We start from the raw sequence: 17162 nt of genomic DNA on the forward strand, positions 1-17162 counted from the left end.
TCCAGCCCCCCCCGGCATGCTGTGCCCCCAGGATCCGGGCGTCCTCTCACACGCACCCCACCCCACATACTGATGCTGGGTGAGGCACAGCACAGGCTGGGAGCTGTCGTCTTGCCCCACAGCAATGAGCTGCTGTCACCTTCTCACCGTCCAGAGCCACTGCAAGCCCCTGGGGCAGCAGGACTGGCCTGAGAGGGACACAGCAGCACCAGGGGCTGCACCCCTGCCTGGACATTGCAGGCCCAGGGAGGACAGAGCAGGAGGAGAAAGGAGTCTCATCCAGACACAGACCTTTATTGCAAACCCACACGACAGCAGCCAAACCCCACAGCCCTGCCAGAACCCTGGCAGCCCCACACCCATCCAGCAGCATCCCTCTCGCTCCCCCCAGGTCCAGCGCTGGTTTCACCACAAGGCAGCCTGGGCAAGCTCTGCACCAGGGAAGAGGCAGAAGAAAAACGTTCCTGAGACACTGTTGAAGAAAGGAGATGCCCCCTCTCCCTGGCTGGAGACACCTCAGGAGGGGACCATGACCTGGGCAGGGTCCGCCAGGAGATGCAGGAGAGAAGGCAGAGGATGCATGGGTGTTCTGCATTGCCTCTCAGATGCTCAGGGGAGCAGAGACCCTCGGGGTGGGTGGCAGTAATCTTTCAGCTGAAGAGCCCCTTCGCCTTCTTTGGCTTGGCCTTGGCCGCAGGCAGACGGGGCTTCTGGACGGGGGAGGAGGCTGGCTGGAAACAAAGGGGAGGCAGTGTCAGACCCTCCCGGGGGGTCACGCAGGACGGGTGCATGTGTGCAAGCAGTGACACTCCCGTCATCCCCGTGGGGGAGCGCAAACCACAAGCACTTGTGCAACTGCACTCTCCCCAGCTAGGGTGCGTGGGGTAGGATGGGCTACAAACCAAGCTGAGACCCCCAGCCCATCCTGGAAGATCATGGGTCTGGGATGCAAGGAGGGAGGGGTGGTGCAGGCCCCATCCTGACATTAGTACAGAGACGCTGTTTCTAGAGCTGCGCTCACCGTGGTGCCCTCGCTGGAAGATGCTGTATCATCCTCCTGGGATGGAGGCGGCGGATGGGGGTGCCCTGTGGTTTCTGCAGTGGGTGCCGGGCTCTCAGTGTCCTCTGGTACCAGCAAAAAGAGATGCAATTTGGGATTAAGATGGGGGAGCACGGGGCATTGCCCAAACCCATACCAGGAATGGTGCCTGGGTGGGGGAGCTCAGCCCATCGGGGGGGAAGCAAAGGGGGCGACTGTTACATGGGGTGAGCTGCACCCAGGGCCCCACTCGCCTTCCCTCGGGATGGGGGGTTAGCTGCAGGGGGGCCGGCTGCTTCGCGTGCTCCCCATCGCACAGCCATGGAGCTCCTCACCCGAGTGCTGCCGTTTCCGAGCCTGCGTGGCCTCCTGCTGCATCACCGCCATGTAGAGCTGCCGCAGGGCGGAGGTGAATGCCTGCCCTGCTCCCACACTGCAGATCTGGGGCAGGGTCTGCAGGAGAGAGCAGAGGCACCATCACCCTGTCAGGAAATCACCTGCCAGGAGCCGGTTCCTGCCAGGACACCCTGCCACAGTGCATCCCTCTGCCCACCGGGCTCCCATCTACTTTGCCCCAGGGACTGCAGCACGGCTTGCGGGGCCGGCCAGCTCTGGCACTGGGCAAGACTTGGCTGCTCCCCAGCCATGCATACACGTGCACACACACGCGTGTGCACACACCCGCACACCTGCTCCAGCCAGCGGACTGCCTTCCCATTCAGAGGCAGACTGCGGAGGCTTGCAGGTCATTCATGAAACACCGGAGATAAGATTGCATGGGAAGGGCTGTGGCTTCCCCGGCTGGAGCAGCGTGGAGGCCACAGCTCGCCCATAAGGACAGTGAGCCTTGGGCATGGGCAGAACCTCGGCACGAGGTGGGGACAAGCCCCTGCCTGCCATGACTTCCTCCAGCGATGTCTAAGTAAGCAGCACAAGCCATCCCCAGTGGCCCCATGGCAAGTAAGGGCGATGTGGCAGCGAGACGAGGGATGCTCAGGTTTACTCCCAGGCTGCCAGAGCAGCCCCCACCTCCCTGCACACAGTTTTTTTCCATCCAGGGCTGCTGGATGCCACCCTCACCCTCTGGGCCATGCATGGGGGACCTTGGGTCTCACGATGGGGAGGCTGTCAGGTTGGGCAAGCACCGCACTCCACTAGGAACCTAATGCAGCACATATCCAGCAAACAAACACATGCAGGGATGGGGAAACACGTGTGTGCCCTGGAAGGGGTGGCTGTGTGGGGGCATGTAGAGCACGATATGGGTGCACATATGCAGGTGAGTGTGAGTATGTGTGCATACACGCGGGCTGTGTGCAGCCATGTGTAGATGGGCATGGCTCTGGGTGCATGCGTGGCTGGTTGTATGGCAGTGTGTGTGTGTGTGTGTGTGTGTGTGTGTCAAAGGTCTGCGTGCTAATCTCTGCTCCGCTCCGCACCCAAACAGCAGGAGAACAAAGTGTAACAGATAAGGCCGGATTCCCTCTGCGCCAGGAGAACGGGGAGGGGATGGAGACGCTCAGACCCACTCAAGGCCAGAGTCCAAAGCCTGGACCCAGCTTGCCAGTGGCAGAAAGGGCAGGTTGAGCCCCACTTGCTGTTCCCCACTGGATGGGGAGGGAGGGCAGGGCTGATGCCAGGATGGGTTGGCTGCTGCCCAGAAAGGTGCCTTCCCTGCAGCTCTCATCCCTCCTGCTGGAGCTGTGGGCATGAAAGGCCCCTTAGGTGTAGGACACACATGGCACTGGCATTTGCTTTTTGGCCAGCTTCTGTGCAGGACTTCCTGTGTCCCTGCCCACTGCCACAGGAGGGAGCGATGCTCTGGTCCCAGCACCCTGCCAGCATCCCAAGGATTGCTTGCCACTGGGCAAACACACCTCTAAATGCCTCCTTGCCTGGCCTCCCAGCCCTGAGATGTGCTGGCCCACCTCAAGGTACCAGGGAGGAGGAGGGATGCTGAGCACCTTGGACACCCCAGGGATGCTCTTGCCCTGGGTGTCTCACCCCATGGGGCCAGGGTTGCACCCGAGGTTGCAAGAGCAGCATCCAAGGCAGGGAAGGTGACTGCACTTCAAAGGCAGGAGAGAGGCTGGCAACGGGTGGCCAACACAGCCCAGATCAAAGGCACAAGCTGGAGTCATAATTCAGAGAAAAGCAAACAGCAGCTCTCAGGAAAGCCAAGAACGGTGGTGGAGTGAGCAAAGTGTACTAGATACCATTGCATGGGTCAATGCCCCAGGAGGGTGGGGGAGTCCCCTGCAGAGCCACCCGGCCCTGGGTGCTACTACCCTGCTGGCCAAGAAGGATAGGCATCTGGGGTGACACAGGGATCTGCAGGTGCAGGGCGCCCACTGCCCATGCCTCCAGGAAGGGCCCAGCTCTGGCAAGCCCACGGTGCAATTTGGGAGTCACTGGCTACCTCCTGCCGCTGCCCTTCCCGGCAGCTCAAGGCCGTGGGCTCAGAGCCATCGGGCCACTGGAGCTGGCCCACTCCGGCATGGGAGGGCCGCGCTTCACAGCCCCAGAGGGAAATGGGTTCATAACCAGGGCTGGAAGCATTTCCCTGCAGAGCCATGACTCAGCAGGGAGCGGAGCATGCTGTGCTAGCCACCGGCCACCTGATGGCCCCGGAGGCTGAGAGGGACAAGGAGGTGTCCCCAGAAGGGGCTGGGTGGGGGACAAGCCCTGGGTACCGGTGACTTTCCCCTCCATCCTTGCCCCACTGCTCCAGCACATCCCCGAGCCGAATCCCGCTGCAGCCAACTCGTTGTCCCGACTGCAACATCAGTCCCAGCCTCCAGTGACTTGTTTTCCTCTGATTACCCATCTCTGGGATAAACACGATGCCCGAGATCCGGCGAGCGCACAAACAGAGAGCTGGGACCCGGGGGAGCGCCGGACGGGTGGCCCACGCAACTCACCGGGCACCGGGGAGCGATGCCTGGGGGAGCTGGCACAGCTTGTCCCATATGTTATGACTACCTGGCCACAAGGCCGAGCGGGATGCCCGGATATCAGGAGTGACTCAAGGCTGCGAGGGAGGCTCCGCAGCACACCCTGAACTGCGATTAGTCCAGCCGGGGGGGGCTGCCTGGCAAAGGGGGGCAGGCGCCTGGCCTCGTGCCGGGAGCAAGCCGTGCTGGCCGGCAGCCCTGCCACGGTGGGGGCAGGTCACGGGGAGCTGGGCTGCAGCCTCGCTCAGTGCCCCCCATCCCGCAGGGCTTTGCCATGGGGCTGTACCCCAGTGTGGCAGGGTATGGCATCCATTTCCCAGGCATCCTGCCTTCGCCCACCCCTACCCAGACTCCTTTCTCAAGAGGCCATAAGAGACGGCAATTTGGATGTCCTCTGGACAGTGTGAGCAGGAGGGGCACGTCACCCAGCCCGGCGCTGTGCCCCCAATGCAGAAGCATCACCTTTCCCTGGCCCGGACCTGGGGTGGGTTTGCAGGCAGGCTGGACCATGCTGGGCCTCCGCACTGGTGCCAAGCACCAGAGTCTAAATCGGTCGTGCTCAAAGCTGGGGACTGACCCTTTCATTATCACACCAGACGTTCGAAGCGGTTACCAACATTCTTCACTACAAACCCCACATTCCTATTTTTTAATATATTTTTAACTGGAAAACAGAGCGAATGGGGCCTGTTTGGAAATTACAGCCTGGCTGCTGTGGCTTGTATGTCAGATCTGCCCACATTCCCGTGGCCAGGCTCAGCACATGCTCCACAGGGGCACACTTAATAATTCCTGCTGGGGCCGGGAGCCAAGGGGTGTGGGCCGGTGGGGGGGGTGGGGGGGTGGGGGGGGGGTGGGGGGCATGGCTTCCCCAGGCTCCCCCCGCCAGCGGGCTCTGCAGAAGCGGTGTGGTGGAGCGGTGGCCCAGGAATGGCGCACTGGCTTTCTGGAGATGGACACGGCCACTGCCGTGCTGGCACAGGCGAAGCCTGGCGGTGCTGTGGCAGCCAGCGGTGGGCCAGGGCAGGGCTCCATGGCTGGGGCATTCCTGCGCCTCATGGCCAGGCTGCCCTCAGCACCCTCCCCTGCCGCAAGCTTTGTGCATGCTCCTGGGAATGTGGCTCACTGGATGCGTGCTGGGCATCTCTGCCCATGGTCGTACCAGTGTTAGTCAGGCTGGGGAGGGATCCACCCTGGGATCGAGGTAGAAGAGCACCGATCTGTGCTAGTTGCTCACCCAGACTCTGCCAACAGCACCAAGGAATCCAGCCAGGACCTGCCTTGGGAGTATAGAGTTGGAGGGGGTTGAACTGCTGCCTTCCAGCTGGGATCAAGGGCAGGGAAAGGGGCAGCTCATCCCCCCTGGGACAGAGCAGGACATATCAGCATGGCCTCCCTCCCCAGCTCCCTGGTGGGGCAGTGACCCTCTCTCTGGGGACAGAGCTGCCCCAAAGCACCCTGAGCTGCCCCCAGGCACCCCAAGCTGCCCCACGCTGAACTCCAATGCCCCTTCCCAGCTCCTCCCAGCCCTTGGACCTGCTCGCACATACTTACCCCAGGCCTGCAGCAGTCCCTGGGGCACCGTGTACCCCAGCGGCAGATGGCCAAGGGACGTGCCCTGAGCTCCCACTGTCACCCCCCACCACCCATGTCCCTGGGGACATGCAGCAGCAGCAGCAGCTAGGAGAGCTGCAGCCAGCCCGCCCGTGGATCACGCAGGGGCAGGATGGCCAGGGCTTCCCAGGCAGGGAGCCAGGCTGAGCACACCTGGCAGGAAGCAGCGGTGCCGGCAGGGGAAGGCAGCCGGAGAGCTGCTGAGAGGTGAAGGGGTCACCCCGGGGAAGAGCGGGGTGGTGAGGCCAGGACGGCCAAGCGTCCCAGCCCAACCTGGCATGGCACGGCATGGCACAGCACGGCACTCCTCCCAGCGCCGCTCTGGCCCTGCTGCGGGCAATGTTTTCCTTTCCCCCTGATTTTCGGGGCCTTTCCAGCGAGCAAATGTCAGGCGCATAAAGAGCGGCACTGTAAGCGGAAGATGGAGCGAGAATGCCTGCCCGCGTCCCTCCGTAAGTGCTGTCTCACACTTCATCAAGGCAGCCTTTGCAAGCGAGGCACCCGCTTAACAACCAGCAGTCTATGCTGGCCGGCGACCGCAGCAGCCCTGCCGCTCAATACCCTTTTCTTTTCTCCTTGTGCTGTTTCTGCGGCTTGGGTTACAGCTTTTCTCGCAGACACTGAGCGGAGGGGCGCGGTGGCAGCGGGGGCTCCGCATTGTGCCGCCGTCTCCGCTGCGGGTCCCCCCCATGCAGACATGCTGGGGGGGGGGGGGGGTGTCCTGCCCCTGCCCTGCCCATCCACTGCTTCTTCCAGCTCCCAGGGATAAATCCCAGGGAAAGGAGGGTCAGCAGCAGTGCAGAGGTAGGGCAGGAGGTTGCAGCATCTCCTCCCCAGCCACGCGAGGACCAGCCCACCAGGAGCAGGCTGGGGCTTGGCAGAGGGCTGGTGGGGAGCGAGGGGCTCCAGCCCCCAGTGGGTGCAGCTGCTACTCCATCACACTTGGAGAGAGGCCACCCTGACATGCTGCTCAGCAAACCCATGGGCATCCGAGCCCTCCCACTGCCCAAGTGCCAACAAACTCCCTGAAAAAGAGTGGAGCAGAGCAGCCCTTGCTACAGGCACCAGCCTTGACTCCCCACCTGGGTGATCCTGCAAGAATCACAGAATGGCAGGGGTTGGAAGGGACCTCTGGAGATCATCTAGTCCAACCCCCCTGCTGAAGCAGCTTCACCTAGAGCAGGTCGCACAGGACTGCATCCAGGTGGGTTTTGAATATCTCCAGGGCAGGAGACTCCACAGCCTCCCCGGACAGCCTGTTCCAGTGCTCTGCCATCCTCAAAGTAAAGTTTTTCCTCATGTTCAAGTGGAACTTCCTGTGCTCAGTTTGTGCCCGTTGCCCTTTGTCCTGTCACTGGGCACCACTGAAAAGAGCATGGGCCTATCCTCTTGACACCCACCCTTTAGATATCTATAAGCATTGATAAATTCCCCAGTCAGTCTTCTCTTCTCCAGACTAAACAGATCCAGGTCTCTCAGCCTTTCCTTGTAAGAGAGATGCTCCAGTCCCTTAACCATCTTTGTGGCCCTACGCTTGACTCTCCAATAGTTTCCTGTCTTTCTTGAATTGAAGGGGCCCAGAACTGGACACAGTACTCGAGATGGGCATTGCTGCCCTGGGGCTGGGGGTGGCTTCTGGTGGCACCCCCAGCTCCAGCCTGACCATGGGCACTTGTCCTCCTGTCCAGCAGTCCATGGGGCAACAGCAGGAGAGACTCCAGGGCAGCTGGCATTGGGTGCCAGTTTGGCAAGAGAGCTGGGCAAGGAGGATGCCCTGAAGAGCAGCAGGTCTCAGCATGCCAGGAGTTGTGAGGACTTGCTGCTGGCTTCCAGGAAGTCAGAGCCACAGGCTGATGGCACCTAGAAGCATCACCTCTGCCAACCTGGCCCACCACCAACATGGGGTGCCTTCTCCAGTGGCTAGTGCAGTTAGGGGAGGGCCTGAGCAAGCTCAGGAGCAGAAGGCACGGAGACCTGGTGGCCATGGTCCCTCATGTCCCAGGGGAACGGTTCTCTGCAAGGAAGCTGGGTCACTCACACTGCCTTGTTCTTGTAGGGTGGTTCGGTCAATATGGACACATCACCCAGGCTTATTATTGCAGAGTTCCTCTGCAAAGTGTGCCAGCTCATGTGGGTTTATTATTGTCTGTCCAGGAAAGCGGGACACATCGCGCTGGCTTGTTATTATAGGGTTACTCAGGAAGGCCAGCCAGCTCATCCCGGCTTGTTATTATTGCACAGGGCTCATGGGGGGCTGGCTAGGAAACTTCCTGCAAAGTGGGGTGACGGAAAGGCAGCCACACCTGGTGAATCACAAGGATGCTGTGTGGCGATAAGGAACAGCGAGGGGTGGGATCCCGCACCCCGGCTCCACCCAGCGAGGACAGGCCACTCATTCACGGGCACAAACACTGGTGGCTCCCCTGAGATGTGTGGGGCAGCGGGGCTGGCGGAGGCTGCAGGAGGGTGGGTCACAGCTTGGGACTGGCAGAGCAGCCCACAGACCCATTGAGAAGCGAAATCGGGGGGGGGTGACAGGAGGAGACCCATGAGGGTGCTGCACCCAGCATGTCCCTAAACCGGGCACGCAAGGGATTAGCTGAGCTGACAGGGCCCAGAGCGGAAGCTGGGGCTGAGCCAGGCAGGATTAGGGGCTTTGGGGGGAATCTGGGTGCGTTCAGGAATGGGCTGAGCGGGAGGCAGCAGCCGCTCCACCCCGGTGGCTTTGCAGTTCCTGCCAAGCATGGGCGCAGCCAGAAGGGCAGCCCCTGGGGACACTGCCCCATCGTCACCCGAAACTGCAGCAGGAAGCATTGCTGCATGGGGCACAGGGGCACCAGAGCTCACCCCTGGGCTGGCTCAGGCAGCTCCCCAGGCACACAGCTCCAGCAGGGCTGGGTCTGACATGCTCCAGTGGCCCTGGCACAGCCACTGGCACAGCCACTGAGTCACCGTCACTTCCCCTTGCTCTGCAACAGCCCGTGTTTCCCAGCCCTGGCAGTCTGCTGGTGTCCCTGCAGGCAGTGTCCAGCTCTGCCAGATGCCTATGTATCCCCCAGGCAGTGCCGGGTGTCCAGGTGGCCCATGGGCAGTGCCCAGCTATGACAGATGCCCAGGTGTCCCCAGGCAGTGCCGGGCACCCAGGTGTCCCTGCAGGCAGTGCCCAGCTGTGCCGGGTGCCCAGGTGTCCCTGCAGGCAGTGCCCAGCTGTGCTGGGTGCCCAGGTGTGCCACGGGCAGCGCCAGGTGCCTGGGTGTTCCTGCAGGCAGTGCCCAGCTGTGCCGGGTGCCCAGGTGTCCCCAGGCAGTGCCGGGTGCCCAGGTGTCCCACGGGCAGTGCCCAGCTGCTCAGCGCAGATGTTGGTTCCCAGCCAGGCAACCGGATTGAGTGTCAGGCGAGCTCTCCGTGCACAGCAGCGGCGGCAGGAGGCCAAGCTGCCCTGTGAGCACACAGCCCCTTCATTCATGGCAAAAAATAGCCCCCCGGGGTGTGGTCCAGCCTGGAAAAGCCCCCTCCAGCCCCGGCCAGCCCATGTTTATTCAGTACGCGGGGGAACGCACTGCCCTCCCCCTGCCCGCCAGCCCTATGCACCATCTCCCTGCCAGAGCAGCCGCTCTTGGACGCGGTTCCCTGGGTCCCACCAGCCAAAACACACAGGCTGGGGTGGGGGGGATGGCAAACCCCTAAAAAGCACTGGGTTTGTCTCCGGGAGGAGCAGCCCCCGGTGATGTCATGAGAGTTTGCAAGCGGCCACATGAAAGGGACTCGCTGCCCAGGAAATCCACAGGTCCATGCTCCGCCAGACAAGCCAGCGATTCTTCAGCGGGCCGGGAAGGAAACCTTGGGGAGCCCGAGCCAAGCCTGCCCTTGCCCCAGGCACAGAGCCTGCCCCAGCCCCACAGCCTCCCAGGGTCCCCGACCGTGCTCTGCAGTCCCCCCGTATCCCTTTCTCAGCATCTACAGTTCTCAGCAGCCCAAGCCCTGCCCCTAAATCAGCACCCCTGGGTACCAATCCCTGCCCCGCAGTCTACAGGGCACCAAGCCTCACCCTGTAGACTCCCAGCATCCTAAGTCCTGCTCTGCAGCCTCCAGAGTTCAGACCCCTGCCCCACAGACCCTGGACCCCAGACCCTCTCTCTTTGCTGGCCCTGGGGGTGGGTAGCACCCCCATTTCCATGGTGATCCATCAGGCAGGTGATTTAGGGCCATGCAGCGCTACCACCAGACAACAGGGATGCAGCAGGGCAAGGGATTCTCTTTCATGAAGGATTACACTGGGGACAGCTGGGAACACACAGACGCAGCCCCCTCCAGCCCCCTGCCCAAAAGCTAGTTTGGATCTCATCCCACTCTGGCGGGCACTGCAGACACGGGCTCTGAAACCAAATCCACTGCCCAGGGCCTCCCTTCCCCATTTCCCACGGGCGCAGGGCATAGCAACTGGACCGATAAGGAGGATCTGCCTTCCTCCTCCTCCTCCCCACACAGGAGAGACACCCCTGGGCTCCCATCAAAGCCCAGAGCCCTAGTACCCCCCATTCTGTCCTACACATCCCCACCATGGATCCCACGTTGCATGGGAATTGGCGATGGAGCTGCCTCCCCTGCCCCATCGCCAGCTGCAGCCCAGAATTGGCAAGTGAAGATCAGGACGGTTTTGACTTCACACCCCCAGCACTTCCCATGCACTGTTTTCAGAGGCTGCAAGCATCCAGCCTGTCCACCTGCAACTTGCCCATGAAGACCTCTCCTGCTCTACTTGCTCCATCTCCCCCTGCACAGGCTCAAGGTGACAAGACCTGTCCGCACTCACAAAGGTGCCTGGGGGCCAGCACCTACCCCTGGCTGGTGCCGCAGCACACGGGGACACTGGCTGTGAGATCCTCTGTGGAGCAATGGGCACAGGTGTCTTCACAGCACAGTGCTGGGGTGGAGGGCTCTTTGGGGCCAGCTGAGCAGTGACAAAGGACCCTGTGACTGAGACCCTGCTGCCCGCAGCAGACAGAGGGTCTTTGCAAAAGGGCTGGCTCTGAGCAGACCACAGCCTGGAACATCTAGGATGTGGGACATCTCCATCCTGCTGGTACTCAAATCCGTCTATGACAGCACTGGGCTCATGGAGGGGACAGGGCCAGCAGAGAGGGGATGGGAGCCCCCAAGGTCAGCATAAGGCTCACAGGGCTGTTCCCTCTCCGCCCTGGAATTGGGATGGGATGTTTGCTCCTGCTGTCCCTGTGTCGGTGAAGAGAGGGGACTCAGTCTCTGGGACTGTCAATCAGGCATCTTTCACCAGAGCTAAAAATGCACTCTCAGAAGGAAAACAAAATAAAAACACAAAGCAAAACAGAGAGGTGAAAAATTCCTTGACATTTCTCTCCTGCGAGTCCCCAGGGCCGGCAGAGAGGCGAGAGCCCCCGGAGTTTGTCAAGCAAACACTTTCACACCCTCGGCCACGCTCGGCACGCTGCCGCTGGAATGCCAAATATATATTTAAGCCCTGCTCATCAAAGGAGTCTGTTCGGAGTCGGTCTCGGGCAACGTGCGTGTGGGTTTGGCCCGGAGAGAAAACCAGAGATGCTGAGAACATTTCTTGGGGATGGGAGACAGCTCACACACACACACACACACACGCGCGCGCGTACCCACACGCATGAGATAAATGACAACCTTCAAGGTCGTGTGGCTGTAAGGTCGCGGGCTGGGCACGAGATACCTGCCCGCTGCAGCACTCACCCTTATCAGCTCCTGTCGCACCATGGGGTGGGGATGTTTAGGCTGGAGGGAGGCCAGCAGCCATTCTGCATTCCAGCACACTATAAACTTTGTCAAAGCTAAATGAGCTCAGCCAACAAAGCCAGGGTCCGGGAAGACGAGCAGGAAGCAACGCTCTGGGAGAGGACAAGCTTGCAGGGACACAGAGGGCTGGCTGGGTCTGTGCGCCCTGCGAGGAGGTGATGACTATCCTCAGCCTGGGCACAGCACCAGCACCATGCAACAGGGAGGTGCAGACACAGAGTTCGTGCTTGCCGGAGTGCCACGGCATTCCTGGCTGCTGCACGGATCCTGCTCTGCCCCCCTCCCCCGGCACTAACTGCACCAGGCAGCCAGTCCCAGCCCTCCCTCCGGGCATCGCTGCTCATCTGCTGCCAAAACACCCCCAGCACCTTACTTAGAGGAGCCGAGGGCAGGGGGCTGCTGGTTGCATCTGCTCCATGGCTCCTCCTCCCAGCCGTGGCTTTGCTGGAATGAGCTGTCTGGGCACAGCAAGGAGCACTTTGGGAGCGGGGCTGCAGGCAGCAAAGAGGAGAGCCTTTCTGCATGGACCACCCCTGTTCCTCAGCTCCTGCCCTTAGAAGCATCCCTTTGGTTTGTTGCAGATGGCCCAGGAACCTATGCCCACCTCATGAACTGCTTCAGAGTCAGAGAAATGGGGGAGTCTCTGCCTTCCTCTTCTTCTGCACGGGGTTTGCTCTCAGCCATGGCAGTGCTGTGGCAAAGCCCTAGAGCTGGCTGCAGGGCAGGAACCGAGATGCTCCTGCCTCATCTCTGAAGGCAGGTCTGGCAAATGCCAGACACAGGCTGGAGGACAGGGCAGGAGCTCCATCTCCAGAGATGACGGCCCAGGCTTTCCCCTCTCTGTCACTGCTCCAGCCAGGAGCAAAGAGGTTTGAGCCTAAATCTTGTACGTAATCCCAGCTGACAGAGCCACAGGTCGGGGTCTGGCCAGGGTCTGGAGCTGGCCAGGGCAAAAGAGATCATTGCCACGAGCACACAGAGCACACCGGCGCTGTGAAATCAGGCATTACGCGCCTGTCGCCCGTGGCAGGACCGGCCCGCCAGGCTGCCGGGGAGCTGCTCTGGTTACGGCAGGGGTAATCCTGGCACCAGTGGGGCTTGACCCTGCACAGCCGTGCCCCCCAAGCCGGGTTCATCTCCAGGTGATGGGAGGGATTGCTGGGCCGTGGGTTGGATTTCAGGCACCTGCTGCTAATAAAACACTCTGTCAGGGCACCTTCACCCTCTCAGCCCTTGGAGAGAGGGATGAGGTCCCTGCGGTGCTGCCTGGGGGCACACAGAGGGCTGGGGAAGCTGGGAGCCATGGCCCAAATGCTGGCCCATGCTGCGCCCCTCTGTCCAGGCAAGCAGACTTCCCCTTGCCACTGCAGCCCCATCCATCTCTGCCCTGCCAGGTTTGGCCACTGCAGCCTGAGTTGCTGCTCATTTTCAAGCACAGGGACCCCAGCCTGTGCTAGGAGCATGATGCTCCGAGCCCCACTGCTCCCCCGTGGGCAATGAGGAGAAAAGATCTCTCCAGCTCCAGTGACCGCTGCTTTTTCCAGCCCCCTGCCCACTCATCACATGCCCTCTCCATTCAGGCTTGCCTTGCTCCAAAAGGTTCACCCACCCCTTGCCATCTCCAGACAGCAAAACCATGCCCTTTGGCTAAATACAGGGTTTTTTAAAAGCCTCACCATTTTCATCCCTATTTTTTCTAGGCATTTTCTTCCATGCAGCACTCCCTGTCATCAGCAGCACTGGAAAACAAGGTACTCAGGGCACCTGCTTGCATCTCCCCTGTGCTCATGTCAAACATCATCTGTTTGCAGTCACTCTCTCCTGGACCACCATCACCTTCTAGTCTAAGAATTTGTTTATCTTCAATCTTATCCATAATAACATGCTCAAATATATTCTCTCCTATATGATGCCAGGCTAGAAAATCCTCCTCCACAACTTAAACCCCTGCCATCCCCATGGCCCTGCTCTTTGCCAGCCTTAAAGACATCAGAGGGCTTGGCAAGCCAAACCGTGCTGGCTCCTGCCCCTGCTCTCCCTTGCCGGACACCAGCCTTTCGTGGGGCTGCTGGCTGGCTGGGAGGGACAATTTCCAGAGCTGCTAGGCCACTGTGCAGGAGGACCTTCTCCCTCCTGTAAGAGTCAGTCTTTCTGAAGCCTCAGGGGAATGGGGGACCTCTACAGCTCCCCCTGCACGTCAGCTGCCATTGTCTCAAAACACGAGCCTGTCACCAGCAGACACAATGGTGATACTCAGGAAGCTGTTTCTTTACTCCCCAACAACCCCAGCTCCTCCAGCAGCCCCAAAACAGGGGGAGCAGTGTCCCCCCAAATCCCCTGCCTCCAGGAGCTGAAGCTGGGAGAGAACCTCTCGAAACACCTGGAAACTCAAAAAGGCAGCTCCCAAAGTAGACATCAGAGCCAAGGCCAGGACTGGGCTGCTCGTCGCCAGGACTGGGCTGGCTCCTGAAGCTGGTACCCACAGCCCACTTGCCTCCTACCAGGCTGCACATCTGCAGCCTCCACCCGCGCAGGAGAGCAGGAATCAATTACAGGGCTGGCAAAGGCAGGGCTGCTCCAGGGCTGGCAAGCGGCACCAGCTCCAGCGGCCGCAGAGCACGTGGCACGGCACCGGAGGCAGCCCGCCGGCCAGCCCCGCGCCTGGGCTGAGCACAGATGTGCCACTGGCTCATGGGGAAGAGGCAGGGGAACCACTTGAAAGCCACAGCATGAAAGCCCTGGTAAACCAGGGCCACTCCTCTGCTCCTCTGGCTTTGCGTGCTATTTATTTATAGTGCTCTGGGTGCCCACCCTGGGGGAGTTCAAACTCTGGGGTGCAGAATTCTGCCAAGCCAGCTCTCTTCTCTGCTGTACAGCTCCCTGGACCCCCAGCAAGGTCTGCAAAAGGTCCCAGACAGCTAAGATGCTCTAGGGTGGGATGTACCAGCTGGGTCTGGGATCCAGCCAGCCACAGGGGCTCATGGCACGGCCACATCAGCCTGCACTGGAGGGGTCAGCCTGCATGCTGCACCCTTGGACAACCAGCATGTACAGCAGGAACATATAGACAAGCCCCACCACATCAGTCAGGAGACAAGGAGAGACCCAACCAAGCCATGGTCACTCACTGGAGACCCACCATCAGTAAACCCAGGAGGCTGTGGCTGGGCTGGGGTGGAGATGTCCCTGCTCTCTCCGGCTGCAAAGGGAGTGCTGGGTGGAAAAACTGTACGGAGGCTCCCCTCAAGCTTGTAGTCTGGTTTCCTTGTTGCATGGGAGGGTATCAGGGCTCGGTCCCGTGTCCCAGCACCCAGCACCTCCTGGGCATTTGCAAGGGCCTCTTGTATCACTGCAAGCAGAGGAGGGAGAGCTGAGCTTACACCAGTGAAACGTGATTCTGCCAACCCCACCTCATCGGGGGTGCCGGAGGGCTTGGGGGAAGGTGGGCAGTGAGGAAGAGCAGCAGCGCCATGCCCTCAGCATCTCCCAGAATGCTGGCCCTGCACCCTCACGTCCTGCCAAGCAGCACGAGCAGGCACGGCTCTGTGCCCAACCCCGGCTGTGCCGGCTGCAGTGTGGCAAGAGCAAGCCGTGGGGAGGGATGCCTGCACCCCCTGCGATGTGGCTGGCGGGGTCACAGCCGTCAGAGACCCCAGGGCAGGGGACAAGGCAGACCCTCCCGATGGTCCCTGCAGCACAGATACTTGCCATGTGCATGTCCAGCACACACACAGGCTCATGGGGCAGGAGAACCACCACTGTGGTGGTGGCAGCTGGGCGACGAGACATGCAAGTGCCTGAGCACCAGGTCACACCCTGACAGCCAGGATGAGGATCTGGGCGCCTTGGGGAGCAAACGTGGCCATAGCCCCATGCCTCCTCGCTCTCCTGAGCAGAGGTGTGGGGGTTCCCAGCATCTCCCAAGGGCTGCAGAGTGAGGATGCTGCCCGTGCAGCCCAGAGCCGTGGTGACCCCTGGGGTGGGGGGGTAGGACCATGCCGATCAGGAGCAGGTGGGTGCTGCTGGCACTCCCCCAGACAGCAGTCAAGGAGCAGCTAGATTTATTCCACCAGTATGTGGGCAGCAGGAGGGGACCAGGGGGTTCCTCCAGCCCGTCTGCCCCATGCACTGCGCACGTCCCACCGCCCTTCTCGGCGCTGGTGTGGCCAACCCTGCCCCGACACCAGTGACGGGAACAGAGCCCTTCTGGACCGTCTCTTTGGCACCCACATGTCCCGATGACTGGCCCTGAGTGGACCCAAGTTCTTCCTCCCCCGACCACAGAAGGGAAAGTTTCCAAATTAAAAACCTAAACCCGACAACAAGGTGCCCATGGCAGGAACCTTTTAAACTGGCCATTAAAGTTTATAAGTTAGACGGGCACCAGGAGCGAGCGGCAGAGCTACAGGAAAACAGCCGCCCCTCCTTGAGCAGCCTAACCACGGCTGTCCCCAAAGCCACAGGGCTGACGTCACGGCATGACTTCACCTCCATCACCCACCGCCTGGCCAGCCCCAGCCCCGTGTTTACCCCTGCCCTTCCCCGCTGCTGTCCCTCGCAGCCCGCTTTTCCCTTTGAGGTCGGTCGGCAGCCCCGGGGCCTGGCGAGGAAGAGGAAAAGAGCAGAGAGAGGGAAACCAAACCTCAGCACCCACAAGGCGGGCTGCAAAACACGGAGCCCCAGTGGCCCTGCTGCAGGGATGGCAGGGTCTGTCCTAGGCCTCCCACCTCTCCCCGGCTGCGTCCCCCCCTTCCTGCTGCCAAGCTGCTGTCCCTGTGGTGACAGACTGGGAAAAGTCCGGCAGACAGGGCTGTTATTCTCCCGTTTCCCACAGACAACACACTCTGTGCCCTTGGGAAGGTGGGCTGGGGGAGGGTATTGGAGCCAACCTGGTGTCCTATCCTGCCACAGCACGCTGGGATGCACTGTGGGTCCCTGAGAGGACCCAGCCTCCATCCCAAGGGGTGAGATGCTATGGGGTGGGTGAGACGCACAGCCTGTCCCCAAGCCCAGCTGGGAACACGTGGCCAGCACCAGGGCGATGCACAGCACGGGGTTTCAACTAGAAGAGCTTTGGGAGTAGCAGAAACAGAAGCCTCAGGTGCGTGGGTGCAGACTGGGGCAGCACCGTTCCCTCTCCCCTGCCAGCATGGGGGCGCTTTGGCTGTAGACCCCTCACAGAGGAGCCACCAGCCTCGGTGAGGTGCTGCGGGTGTGCGCGGGACACAGACTTGCTTTGCACGGCGGGGTGGGAGGGCGTACAGTGGGCGATAAAACCTCATGGGTAGTGAGTGATACTGGAAGAGCCCTGGAAGAAACACCACGGTCATTTTCAGAGTGGCTCTGTGCAGGGGCCAGTGCCGAGCCCTCCGAGCCCTGTGCAAAGCCAGTGCTGCATGCTGGAACCAGCCTGAACGATGCACTCAGCTCAGAGACGCACGTTGCCAGAACATGGGTGAGAGCCACAAAAGCCACATGGGTTCAGGAGGGGCAAGGCTGGGGGCTGAGCAGCCGCAGAGCTGCCTGCAGTGAGCACTGGTCAGAACAAGCTGGGGAAGCCACCGTCCCCATCGGCTGCTGTTCAGAGCCTCGTGGGGCACATTTTGCCCACTGTCACCTCCCGGAGAGGTCTGTGGGTTGCATTTATAGACTCGGCCACAGACTCTGGTCCTTGTCCTCTGGACCGCACAGTGCTGCCGCTGCATCCGCAGCATCTCCGGGAGCAGGGAGCTGCGCTAACCCCCTCTGCACCCCGGTGA

General features: G+C 61.1%; 1 protein-coding gene across 1 annotated transcript in view; it reads right to left on the minus strand.

Moving 5' to 3' along the window:
- Window positions 1-273: 273 nt before the first annotated feature.
- Window positions 274-17162, minus strand: part of NHEJ1 (non-homologous end joining factor 1) — a 43989-nt gene continuing 27100 nt past the window's right edge. The window contains exons 6-8 of the mRNA XM_086465857.1: window positions 1375-1492; window positions 1022-1125; window positions 274-731 (exon numbers count right to left, since the gene is read on the minus strand). Coding sequence (XP_086321983.1) covers window positions 651-731; window positions 1022-1125; window positions 1375-1492 — 303 coding nt within the window. The 3' untranslated portion in view covers window positions 274-650. The remainder of the gene's footprint in view (window positions 732-1021; window positions 1126-1374; window positions 1493-17162) is intronic.

The sequence above is a fragment of the Leptosomus discolor genome, chromosome 5, assembly GCF_034619465.1.
Source record: "Leptosomus discolor isolate bLepDis1 chromosome 5, bLepDis1.hap2, whole genome shotgun sequence".
Classification (NCBI taxonomy): Eukaryota; Metazoa; Chordata; class Aves; order Leptosomiformes; family Leptosomidae; genus Leptosomus; species Leptosomus discolor.